Source organism: Chrysochloris asiatica, unplaced genomic scaffold, assembly GCF_000296735.1.
Source record: "Chrysochloris asiatica unplaced genomic scaffold, ChrAsi1.0 scaffold00016, whole genome shotgun sequence".
Classification (NCBI taxonomy): domain Eukaryota; kingdom Metazoa; phylum Chordata; class Mammalia; order Afrosoricida; family Chrysochloridae; genus Chrysochloris; species Chrysochloris asiatica.
In genome coordinates this window covers 13,937,568-13,950,504 of record NW_006408534.1, presented here as the reverse complement: position 1 = coordinate 13,950,504, position 12,937 = coordinate 13,937,568, and the positions used below count along the sequence as shown (strand labels likewise).

The window sequence follows — 12,937 nt, the reverse complement described above, 5'->3', positions numbered from 1 at the left end:
AAAGTTATGTGGAACAAAGAAACTAGCAGCACAAAAATGCACAACAAAATGACAGCAATCAATATATGTTGTTGTCGTTAAGTGCTGTTGAGTTGATTCCAACCCATATAGGGTTTCTGAGGAGCCGTTGGTGAGCTTAAACCTCCGAACTCATAGTTCACACGGCTTTGCAATCTGGTGCATTAACCCACAGCGCCACACCACCTATCAATAATTACACTGAACATAAATGGATTCAATACACCAGTCAGGAGATAGGCATTAGTAGAACTGATAAGAAACCAGGATCCTTCAATAATAAGCTGTCTACAAGAGACATATAAAAAAAATGGAGACAGCTTAATTGCATATCAACAGAAGAATGGTTAAACAAATTTTTGGTATATACATACAATGGAATATTATGTAACATGGATGAACCTGGAGGACATTATGCTGAATGCAATTAGTCAATCACAAAAGGCCAAACATTGTAGGAGACCACTGCTTTAAAAAGTTAAGGAAAGGTTTTCTTGCTAAAAGAAACCTTCTGTTGGTTATGGGGGTAGGGAGAGGAGATTGTTCACTATTAGAGGGTACACTCATAGACACTTGTTAACATGAATGAATGACAGGGCAGGCGATATACAATAGGGAGGTTGGTAGAGGAAAGATGAAGGTAGCAAGAGACACAGAGGAAAGCAATAAAGTAAATAAAGGTTAATACTGTTAACTAATGGTACATGGAGGGAATTGCAATCATTATAATGAAACAAAGTATATGATTTGTTGAATGCAAAACTGATGATCTGCTCTGTAAAGCTGTACTCAATTAACAATAAAAAGTTTTTTTTTTTTAAACGGAAAAGTGCCTAATTTACTACTAGCCCTATAGGACAAAGTAGAACTGCTCCATAGGGTTTCTGCGACTATAAATCTTATGGGAGCAGATAGCCTCATCGTTCTCCTGCACAGCTGCTGGTGGGTTTGAACCGATGGCCTTGTCACTGGCAGCCCATGCTTAAACCATTATGCCACCAGGGCTCCTTATAAGTGGCTAAGCAAAAAAAAAAAAAAAAAAGGCAGGTAAGGGATTATGGGCATGCATTGCAATTTTAAAGAGCCAATATTTGAGACAACAGATTAGTGTTTATTAGTCTATTGTTTAAACCATTTCAACTGTTACCCACTAACCTTTTGCCCCACACTCACACTCTCTTTTTCACCTACAACCTCCTGTACATCAGTATAGACAAAAAACAAAAAGAGAAAACAATAAGCAAATGCACAGACATATATGGAAAAGAATGTCAAACCAGAGTAACCTAAATCAAGCAGAAGTACAGAGTACCTAGCTGTATCCCCCACTTCATCAGCAGTTTACAGAAGCTGAGTGAACTTTAGCCTATATCCACTGTGCCAGCACAACAGACAGACACCTTTGCCCTAGTCTTTAATCATCTTTGCAGTTTAACTCAAGATATAATCGCAAGGCTTCATAAAACTGCAGTCAGTGAAGAGTTGGAGTATGCTGGCACAAATTACAGATCTGAAAATGTTACCACAGTTCTATCCAACACTTTTTTTTCTCAAAATTCAACCCTTGGGGGACAGACAAGATTAGGGAAATGAGAGTCAGATTTTTAAATATACTTACTTGGACAGACTGGGAGAAAATGTGGGAAAAACACAAATTATCAAAAAGATCAGGTGTACTGGTCAGCAAGAGGCAGGAAGAGCCAAGACTATAGCCCTTGGTCAATAATTGAACTCACCCTCATGGCTGAATTTTCAGCCAAACAGTAGACAGGTCTATAGTGCGACAACAACACAAGTGACATATGCACCCAATGGAATTGGCAACTATTCAAGATCAGAAGCGCAGCATTTACCTAAGGGCAAAATTCCGAAAGGTTGGGAAAGAAATGGAATGAAACAAGAATCACAGGGAGGAAGTGGAATAACTGATGTTACACTGCAGGGATTTATGATTTGTTAAATGACAAAGTGATGATATGCTTTGTAAACTTTTACTCAATTCACAACAAAAAGTTAGAAAAAAAAAATTAAATGTCCTGGTGTGATGCTGGAAGATAAGCACAGGACTGTAAGGTCGATGGTTCAAACTCACCAACCACATCTCACTATAAGTCAGAACCAACTGTACCACACTTAATGACAACATCTAAGTCAGAAGTATGGCAGCTCTAAAGGATAAGCACCGGATTGCAAACCACAAGCTTGTCAGTTAGAGCCCACCATTTGCTCTGCAGAAGAAAGATGAGGTTTTTTGTTCCTGTAAAGATTTACAGCTTGGAAATTGTATACAAGGTTGTCATGAGTTGGAGTGGATTTGATGGCACTTAAGAAATCTACTAAAGTATTTGCCTCAAACTCATTTCCTGTTCAAATATTTTGCCACTCATACTCAATTTAGATTTATGACAGAAGTGGGAATTAGGTATGATATTTTGGACAAGACATGATGACAGTCATACTCAGAATTATAGCTCTGGTTGTGCAGGAATGGGTTAAAAATTCAAGAATTAAAAGCCAGTTGCATGGAAATTGAACCATTCATTAGTAAATGTCACAATTTTGCTAAAGGTTGGCAATGCCTTGGCACAAACTTTAAGGGTGAGAGTTCAATGTGTTGGCAATTGATAAATGGCAGTCCAGGTGTGAAGATAATTTTAAGTTCATATTCTAAACAATTTTTCAAATTGTATTACAAGGTACAGTAACTATGAATCATATTCATTGGTGAAACCAAACCCAGAACCACTGCTAAGGAGTCCATTCTGACTCATGGTGACCCTAACAGACAGAGTAGGATTGCCCACAGGGTTTCGTGGTGGTGATGGTGTGCCGTGGAGTCGGTTCCGACTCATAGTGACCCTGTACAGGGTTTCCGAGGCTGTAAATCTTTACAGGAGCAGAATGCCACCTCTTTCTCCTGCAGAACAGCTGGTAGTTTAGAACTACTGACCTTGAGGTTAACAGCCCAATCCGTAACCACTATGCTACCAGAGCTCCTTGCCTATAGGGGGTTTACAAGGCTGCAATCTTTACCGTTGCAGACTGCAGCCTCTTTCTTCTATCAACTGGCTGGTGGTTCCAAATTGGAACTTTTGGATTACCATCTGAGAGTTTTTAGCCACTGCACCACCAGGGTTCCTCCCATTGGTAAAAATACATGTAAAATACATACATTTATATGTGTATGTATATGTTTCTATATAAAAAAACACAGAAAAACTAAGCTTGTAGCTTTTTATTCCATATGTAAATGATAAAATTTACCCTGTGAAAATCCAGTATGTAGTGAAAGTCACACTTCTTCAAGGTTAGAAAATAGCTAACAACTACTAACTACTTACTCCACAGATTACTGCTTTACATCTAAAACAGTTTCTCTCTCAACAATTTTATAAACCTATGGTGTTTCGTTCTGTTGTACATAGGGTAGCTATGGATCAGAACCAAATCAACAGCACCTAACATAACAACATGGTCTTTGAGTCAATTCCAACTCATTAATAACCCTTTAGGACCACATAGAACCACTCATAGGGTTTCCCAGGATGGAGCCTGGTGTGGCATTGTAGGATAAGTACTAGACTGCAAAGTTAGCAGTTCAAACCCATCAACTCCTTCGAAACCCTATCTATACAGGGCAGTTATGAGTTGGAACTGGCTTGGTGGTACTTAATAGCCAACTTTCTACTGAGAGTCACTGGTGGGTTCTAAGTGCTGACCTTTGGATTTGCAGATGAGAGCTTTAAACATTGCGCCAGCAGAGCTTTCTTAACAACCTGACACAGGGGTTTATTCTGCATTTTACAGGTAAGAAAACAGACATACAAATGAATTGTCCAAGGTCACCAGAGGGTAAAAGTCAGAGCCTGATTCAAATCCCAAAGTCAGACTCCAAATTTTACTTCTCATGTCAAAGAAAATCTAGTCTCAGTCACTTATTTTACATACAAGGAAAATAAAGTTCAGTTACATTAAGAAATTTACTCAAAGTTACACAGCTGATCAGTGAAACGTTGGTTACTAGAAATCATATGACCAGTTTAGTGATACAACAACTGCCAACCTCAAAACCAGTGCAAGGGCAAGAAGTTCACAACTACAAATTTGATTTTTACAAAATAGTTAAACTATAAATGTGGGGGGGGGGGGAAAAAGCCAGCAACAACACACAACTGTAAGGAAACACAACCAAGTGGTAAGAGTAGGTATACGAGTAGTAAGAGAACTATTGTTATTGATGTTAAGTGCCATCGAGTCAGTTCTGTCTCATAGCAACTCTGTCTGTATAGGGTTTCCAAGGAGCGGCTGGTGAGTTTGAAGCGACGACTATGCAGTTCAACCTGATCTTGCAGTCGAGCACATTAACCCACAGCGCTACACTAGAGAACTAGTGGTCGTTTTTCTTAACCTCTTTTCTAATATTTGAGTATTTCAATTTCTGTAATGTAGTTTATATTAGGATTTGTGTACACACACAGAGAGAACACAGTTAAAAACCGTTTCTAGAAACGGAACTAAAGTCAAAGGAGAAAGCAGAAAAAAGATTCACTCATACTAATGAATTCCTTAGAGTAAACGGAAACTCCAGCTACCAGACTAAAAGCAGCAAGCTACCTTGGCGGGTCAGGAAAAGGAGAGAGAATTCGTATTACTAATTAAATTCCTTGATTTGACGGCACTTAACAAGAATTAAGTTAGTCGCATGCAATAAGAAGTTTGTCACATTTCTTTCGATTTAAAGATTTGGGATGACCGAAAATGTTTGGTTTCTACAAGCACCTACTTTAACCCTTTCACCGCCAGTGCAAAGAGAAAACGAAAATTTAATGAACGCTGAATGAGAATTATCAAAAACAAGATTAGAAATAGTATTTAAGATTATCTAACCCTTTTATTCGTTACTATACAAATACATGGCTCTTCTATCAAGCTGCAAAACCTCTCGTTGAAATTCAACACACTATGTATGCAAAGGAGCTCTAGGTAGCGTAGTGGTTACAAATCTGGCTGCGAACATCAGGGTCAGCAGTTCGAAATTACCAGCTGTTCCGCAAGAGAATGATGAGGCTTTCTGCTCCCGTAAAGATTTACAGCCTCAGAAACCTTGTAATGGGTCGCTATGAGTCGGAACCGACTCCACGGCACATAACATGAACAATGTATGCATTAACTGGATCCCTGAAACTGCAAGAGTGGTAACAGGTACAAAAATGATTTTGCGGGGAAAGAGCAAGGAATGACAGTAATCTGCAAAACAGATTAACTCCACGCAAGAAACGTTTAATATAACACTTGTAGCGGGTAGGTGCTGTGAAACCAAAAAGGTTCAACAGACGGACGGGGTCCCAGGCCTCCCCGAACTCCCGAACTAAAAAGGCTGCTCCAAGACGATCTTTAAAGAATATAAGAGGGGCGTGAGTCCAGAAGTGCGGAGCGGAGAACACATGGGAAGTCTCAGACTGAGTGAAAAGGTACGGGAAAAGTTAGGGCTTACAGGAAAAGTTAGGGCTTACGGAGCCTGAAATCGCCATAGGGCTCCGAGTTGTGGGAGAGGAAGTCACCGTCTCTTCACAAGGACACAGGGGACCCGGTCTCAGGGCAACGTCTCCCCTCCGAGGGCTGAGTCCCCAGGGCGGGGACGGGTAGGAGGCAGCGAGGTGAAGACTCAGCTCCCGAGCTGCCTTAGTCCCCGCAGGAACTCTGCTCGAGGCACGAGGCGCCCTGCATTAGGCCTCACCTGGAAAGCGGAGCGTCCTAGAGCCAGTGAAGCGGCTGAGGCTGCCAATTGCCCGGGAGGCCACCATCTTGAGAAGAGGACAGAAGTGGAAAGCGCTTCAAGCCGGGACAGTGAAGCAGAGGACTTTTCTTCCCGTAGCCAAGCCCTAGATAGGTGCCCAACGTACTGCCTTACTAAAAACCCAGACACAGTTTCTGGCCCCTCAATTCTGTCCTTCGCTTCTGGTTGACTGGACTGAAAGAATATGTTTTTCACCGGGGGGACGTGACCTATTAAGCAGGGGGCGGAGAGCCGGGCCTTTCAGTCAGGCGGTCGGCGGTCAGCCTGCGAAACTCGTGGGCGGGGCCGAGGGGCGGGGAGGGGGAAAAGGGTCCTTTTGGGCAGGGCCCCTAGGTTTGGCCGAGTCTTATCATTTGGGTCTGAAACTTGTCTGGAATCGGAGCTAAAAGCGAACGCTACTTAAGGTAAGTGTCTCAGCTTTCTCCCTAGCCTTTTCCCCAGGCAAGATCTGCACTGCTTTTCTAACTGACTTCGCCGGTGTCCGTGGCTTTCGGCCCGGGATACCCGAATTCGGGAGAGCGGAAGAGAGTTCCTTGGACGAAGTCTACAGTTCCAAGACCTCTCAGTATTAGGGCTGTAAGAGCACTAGCGTTATATTTGTAGCTCTGAGAAGTGGTGTCATCTGTATTTTTTTAATTTATCACGACACCTAACAAACAGTTTGTTTCGGTTGCATATGACACTGCTACATTGGAGTGGTGTTTTATAGCAGCTACAGAGGTTCAGGGGAGCCCCTGAGTGGTGCAAAAGGTTAACTTGCTAGACTGCTAACTGAAAGGTTGGAGGTTCCGGAGAGGCGCCAGAGGAAACTGGGAAGATGGGCCTGACATTTACGAAAAATCAGCCACTGCAAACCTCATAGAGCACAGTTGTATTCTGACACACACGGGTCGCCATGGCTGGAATTAACTCCACCACAGATGCGTGGTAGTGAGTTGTTCTCATAGAGGTTTCAACAGAGCCCATGGTCTACCCCATTTTCAGTTTTAAAGGGAAGAACTGATAATGTGACTTTTTTGGGACTGGAGTGTGGGAGTTGAGACATTCTTTATTCTGCTCACATGTACAGTGCTCAGGGGATTTTCAAATCAGAAGGGTCTTGGAGATCATCTGATCATTCACCCCATCATTTTGTCAGCTAGGAAATTGAAGCTTATAAATCAGAGGTGATTTTACCCAACATCACAAGTAGATGTAGGACTAAAATCTAAGTCTACTAACTTCAAACTCCTGGTGTGGCGCTATAGGATCAGCACTGTACTGTGAACGGCAGTTCAAACCCACCAGCTGCCCCTCGGCCACCCTATGCAGAGTCATTATGAGTTGGAACTCACTCTATGGTACTTAACAACAACTAACTTCTAGGAGAGCTCTTTACTGCCTGACAGCTGCTTTTGTGCTCTAAGAGTCCTGTGTGAAAAGGTGATATCTTCCAAAAGGAAATAATCTTTAAAGGCTTATTTTGCTGCAGACACTTTGACTTTGATTTACATCTCATTTAATCCTCACAACCTTAAACGTTTTATAATCATTTGCATTTTCTAGATGAAGTATGGGAAGCCCAGAGAAATCAGTTTAATTTGCTGGCAGGTGGTAGAACCAAGATTCAAATATAAATCTCAGTCTCCTTAGGTTAACATTCCAGTAGGAGAGGAAGCAAGAAAGGGCAGGGGGAAATGACAGGGAAGTTGAAACTAAAATGGGGAGTGTGGAAAGTAAGAAGAGGTTTCTGCTCATGTCCAACGGTGTAGTCCCTCATCACTTAGCGCACTGATCACTTCTTAGGAAATTGTAAAAAGAACTTTTGATGACCTCCAAAGACCTTCACACTCAATGGATTGCCACAGTTCAAGCCTACCTCCTGCCCACATCATGCTGTCTTCGGCACCTAATTTCATGTAACACTTATTAGCTACATCAGAGATAGCAAGCTTTTCCTGTAAATAGCTCACATAGGTCTCTTGTCATTTATTTCTTGTTTTGTTGTATTTTACAACTTTGTAAAAATGTAGAGAGTATTCTTAACTCAAGACTCATGGGCTATAACTTTTGGTTCTTGACTTTTTGTGCCCAGCGCTTTTCACAAAACTGTGACCTCCAAAAGGTATGCCTGACCCAAGCCATGGTATTTTCAGTCACCTCATGTGCATGTGGAAGTTGGACAGTGAGTAAGGAAGACAGTAGAAAACTTAATGCATTTGGACCTGACTCTACTCAAAATGTTGTTATATTATGTTGTTGGTAAAGAATATTGAAGGTACTATGGACTTCCAGAAGAAAAACATATCTGTGTTGGAAGTAGTACAGCCAGAATGCTCCTTAGAAGTGAAGATGGGGAGATTTCATCTCCTTCATTTAGACATGTCAGGAGGGACATTATACTTGGTAAAGTGGAGGGTCAGTGAAAAAAGGACGTCAATGAGATGGATTGACATAAGAGCCACAGCAGTGACCTTAAACATAACTGTGTGTATGGTGCAGGACCAGGCAGAATTGCAAGCTGGTGGATGTTGGGTATGAATCGTAACAGACTCTATGACACTTAACAAGAGCAACATGTAGTTTAAAATATATATTTAGATGTTTAATCTATCTGGAATTTATTTGTAGCTGTGATGTAACTATTTTTTTCCAAATGGTTTGCCATTTTCCCAACACATTTATCGAACAACTCACTTTCTTCTACTTATTTAAAATGTAGTTTTTATTATATACTAAATTCTCACGTGTGTGGGTATACTTTTGAATTTGCTATATCAGTTTCATTTATTCCTGGGCCAGAACTGTACTGTTTTAATTACTGACACTTCATGGAAAGCCTTAATATCTGTGAGTTATTAGAGCAGGACTTCCCTTTTTCTTTTTCAACATTTTCTTCACTATTTTCATGAATTTTATTTCAAGGTGAATGTCAGGAATTTGTTTGCCTCACTCATATGTCATCATTATTAGTAGCTTCTAGAAACAGTGGTGCTCATCTCATGGGTCTTGCTGTATCTCCAGAGTCACTTGAATGCTCCTAGACTGGTGAGCTAAGAGCTTGTAATCCTCCATTTCTTTCTACTCTACATGTTTGGGATATCATTTCCTTCTTTAAGGAAACCTTAGGACATTCTCTTTTTAGTCTATAAGACCTCGGACAAATGAAACCTTTAATACCTTTATGTATTAGAAGTTTATTGCTGTGTGACACATTACCCCCAAATGTAGCTTATTGTTGTTGTTAAAGGCCGTTGAGTTGGTTCCAACCCATAGTGACCTTGCATAGGGTTTCCAAGGAGCGGATGGTGTGTTTGAAACACTGACCTTGCAGTTCAAACTGACTTTATGGTCCAGCACATTATCCTGCAGTGACACACCAGGATTCCAAAACTTAGCTTAGAGCAATAAATATGATTTTGCACCATTTCCGAAGCTCAGGAATCTGGGGATGACATTGCTGTCACAAGGTTGCTGTCAGAATGTTGCTGTCAGAATGTTGGCCAGGCCTGTAGTCATCTGAAAGCTTGGCTGTACTAGAAGGTCCACGTCCAAGCTCACTTGCATGACTGTTGGCAGGAGGCTTCAGTTCCTCACCATTTGGACCTCTTCATAGGTTTCATCATGACGTGGTAGCTGGCTTCTCTCAGACAGAGTGATCTGAGAAGAGACACCAAGACAGAAATTTCAGTGCCTAACTAAGCCTGCCACCACTCGTCTGTCAGTTTGTCATACTGTGATGGCTTGTGAGTTACTGTGATTCTGAAATCTATGCCATTGGTATTTTAAATACCAGCAGGGTCACCCATGGTGGACAGGTTTCAGATGAGCATCCAGACAAAGACAAACCAGGAAGAAGGAGTGATGAACGACTTCCCAATATTTTAGTCACTGAAAACCTTAAGAATAGCAGAGAAACACTGTCAGATATAGTGCCGGAAAATGAGCCCCTCAGGTTGGAAGGCACTCAAAATGTGACTGGGGAAGAGCTGCTTCTTCAAAGTAGAGTTGACCGTGATGCTACCTCTAGAAATGGTTAAACATCGACCTTTTTTTCTTTTTTTTTGTACATTGACCAAGTATTCCTTCCATTGTCTTTTTTTTTTTTTTTTTTAATGTTTTATTGTGAATTATGTGATAGTTTACATGGGATAACATTAGTTTTACATTCATCCTGTCGTATATTGTTTCATTGCCATGGTTACAATCCCCTCCATGCCTCATCAACCAACCAAAGGGCATACACTACAAGCTGTCATCAGCACACATCCATTGTCTTTTGAAGCGTTCGTCATCATTCAGTATTTTGCCCATGTTGTTGTTGTTATGTGCCTTGGAGTCGGTTCCGACTCATAGCAACTATCTACAGGGTTTCTGAGGCTGTAAAATCTTTATGTGAGCAGAAAGCCTCATCTTTCTCCCACGGAACAGCTGGTAGTTTCGAACTGCTGACCCTAAGATTAGAAGCCTGTTTCATAACCACTACGCTACCACAGCTTCTTTAAAGTTAGTTACGTGTGGTAGAGTCGGTTTCAACTCATAGCGACCCTGTACAGGGTTTCCAATGCTGTAAATCTTTATGGGAGCAGAAAGTGTCATCTTTCTCCTGTGGAACATCTGGTAATTTCTAACTGCTGACTGTGAGATTAGCAGCCCAATTCATAACCACTATGCTACCAGAGCTTATTTTGCCCATAAAATCCTTCAATATTGTTAGTCGAAGCTTGAATTTTTTTCTTCAGTTCCCTCAGCTTGAGAAATGCTGAATGTGTTCTTCCCTTTTGGTTTTCTAACTCCAGGTCTTTGTGTGTTTTGTTACAATATTTGATTTTATCTTTTTGAGCTGCCTTTTACATTTTTCTATTCAGCTTTTTTACCTCCTCATTTCTTCCATTTGCTAGACCATCTCTACATTGGAAAGTAAGTTTCAAAGTCTCTCTTTTTTTTTTTTTTTTTTTTGACTCTACCTTCGCCCACACCCTCTGAAACTAAGCTCCCTCTTGAAAACTTGTAAGCCAGTCACTTCTTGTCTTTGTAGGCCCCTCACCCCCATTTTGGGTAGCCATTGTCTAAATTGCCCATTCCTGTCAACCCTGTGTAATAGAGGGGGTGGGAATGATCCTTGCTGTAAAGATTCGTTCACACTTTTAAGCTACTACATCCATAAGTATAGGTCAAGTTCATTAAATTGTAGTGGGTTACACTTTTGTTTTCTCTTCTTTCTTCTTCTAGTCAAATTCTGATCATCCAGCCATTGAAGTTAGGTCGAATGGGTACTGACTGCAAGTATGGGTGTTCTTGTGCATCTCCCCTCACTTCATATCAGCTAGACGCTTCCCTTTCTGCTCTAGTTCTCTGTGGCCATGTCCCTGCCCATGGGCTCAGGAGTCCCCAGGTCTCGCTATACTGCTGGCCAACCAGGTCTCCATCCAGGTTGACAGGAGTCTATTGAACGTGGTTGAACTTAACCCACAGTTTCATTGCTGTTTTTCCCACACTTCCCCTTATCAGTAGACTACATGGTCACCAACAAGATTACATGCTTGTTCATTTATTACCTTTGAGTTTCAGTCTTGGAAGGGGATTTGCCCTGAAGGGACTTGATTGCTTGCCTTGATGGCTCCACACCCCCAACCTACCCCCACAAACAACTTGCTTGTTCTTATAGTAGTCAAACAGAGACTGCCATTATTGTTTTTTTTTTTTTTCCAGCTGGTCTTTCTTTCGAGAAGTATCTTCTGTTCATCTAACTGTTCCAGGCTGGTCTGCTTGTCTTTTCAAGTAGAAAATTCCCACCTCAGAAGATTCTAGATGGGGATCAGGATTCCACCTAAGGTCTTATGCAATGCAAAGGCTCTGCAGGAAGCCTCTTAAACTGGACAAGTCTAGCCCCATTTTAAGTATTCTAATCAGTTATAGACTGAAGACGGACTTATAAGCTTTCTATAGTGATGTTTCTGGCTATTCCTTTCTCTCCCCCTCGTGTTATTTTAAGTAGTTGTTGTTAAGTGCCATCGAGTCGGTTCTGACCCATAGCGATCCTATAGAGGGTTTCTGAGGAGTGACTGGTGAGCTTGAACCGCCAACCTTACAGTTCAGTCGGCTTTGCAGTCTGGCGCATTAACCCACAACACCACACCAGGACTCCATTTTAAATAGTAGGCTAGGGAAACCAAGATTCATAAAACAGTCAAGCATCTTGACTTTATTTCCCCTCTTTTACCCATTGAAACCATGCCTCAATCCCCGTATCCCAGAGCCCTGTTGTTCCAAGGTTGAGCATACCTCACTATTTACCTCTGTCCCACTTAACCCATGCAAACCTGCCTAAATGTTCTCCCATCTGCCATTCAAAGTCTCTTTTGACATCCATTTTGATCTTAAGTGACACATCACACATCATAACTCCTGATCAATTCTTTTGGTTCACAGACCAATTTATGTACAGTGTGCAAGGAGACTACACAGTGTCAGTACCAAGAGGTGAAGTTTATTGGGAACAATTCTGGAGACTAGCTACCTTAGCATTTGTAGGCAAACCTCACAAATTCTTTTCTTTTTTATTTTGAACCATGTTCAAAATTTTAAATGTTATAAAACATACACAATCTCTTTTTTTTTTTTTTTTAATGTTTTATTGTGACTTATGTGATAGTTTACATGGGAGAACATTGGTTTTACATTCATTCTATCGTATATCGTCTCATTGCCATGGTTACAATACCCTCCATGCAATCCTTCCCCTGTGCCCCCCAGGTCTTCAGCACACAGTCGCTCTCCTTCTCTGGATCTAAAGTCTCCAACTGCTCCATTGCTCCACGTCATCATCTCTGGCTCCATTTCAGGCATTGCTGCTTCTCTGGGTAGGGTCCCGCTCTCTGCTCTTCTCCCTTGATGGTCCTAGGGACCTCCGCTCCTAGACTGAAAAGTTAATCACTCCCCTCCTTGCTATAAAACGTCTACCTTTACATTTCCAACCCTTACAATCAGTCCTGATAACAATTATTCACTATTGTATCACAAGAGACCCGTCTGCATTTCATTGCATCAGCCCCGGCTAGTCAGACTGATACTGCACGCTGGAGATTCTAGCTTCCTCCAGGCCCTCTGGATCTAGGTTCCCTCTTGAAAGCTTGTAAGCCA

The 12,937-nt window shown here is 41.6% G+C and overlaps 1 protein-coding gene across 1 annotated transcript in view; it reads right to left on the bottom strand.

Moving 5' to 3' along the window:
* Positions 1–5,941, bottom strand: part of HADHA (hydroxyacyl-CoA dehydrogenase/3-ketoacyl-CoA thiolase/enoyl-CoA hydratase (trifunctional protein), alpha subunit) — a 91,765-nt gene extending 85,824 nt beyond the window's left edge. Inside the window, exon 1 of the mRNA XM_006835222.1 lies at positions 5,756–5,941. Within this exon, the coding sequence (XP_006835285.1) occupies positions 5,756–5,822 (67 nt within the window). The 5' untranslated portion in view covers positions 5,823–5,941. The remainder of the gene's footprint in view (positions 1–5,755) is intronic.
* Between the last annotated feature and the right edge of the window lie 6,996 nt (positions 5,942–12,937).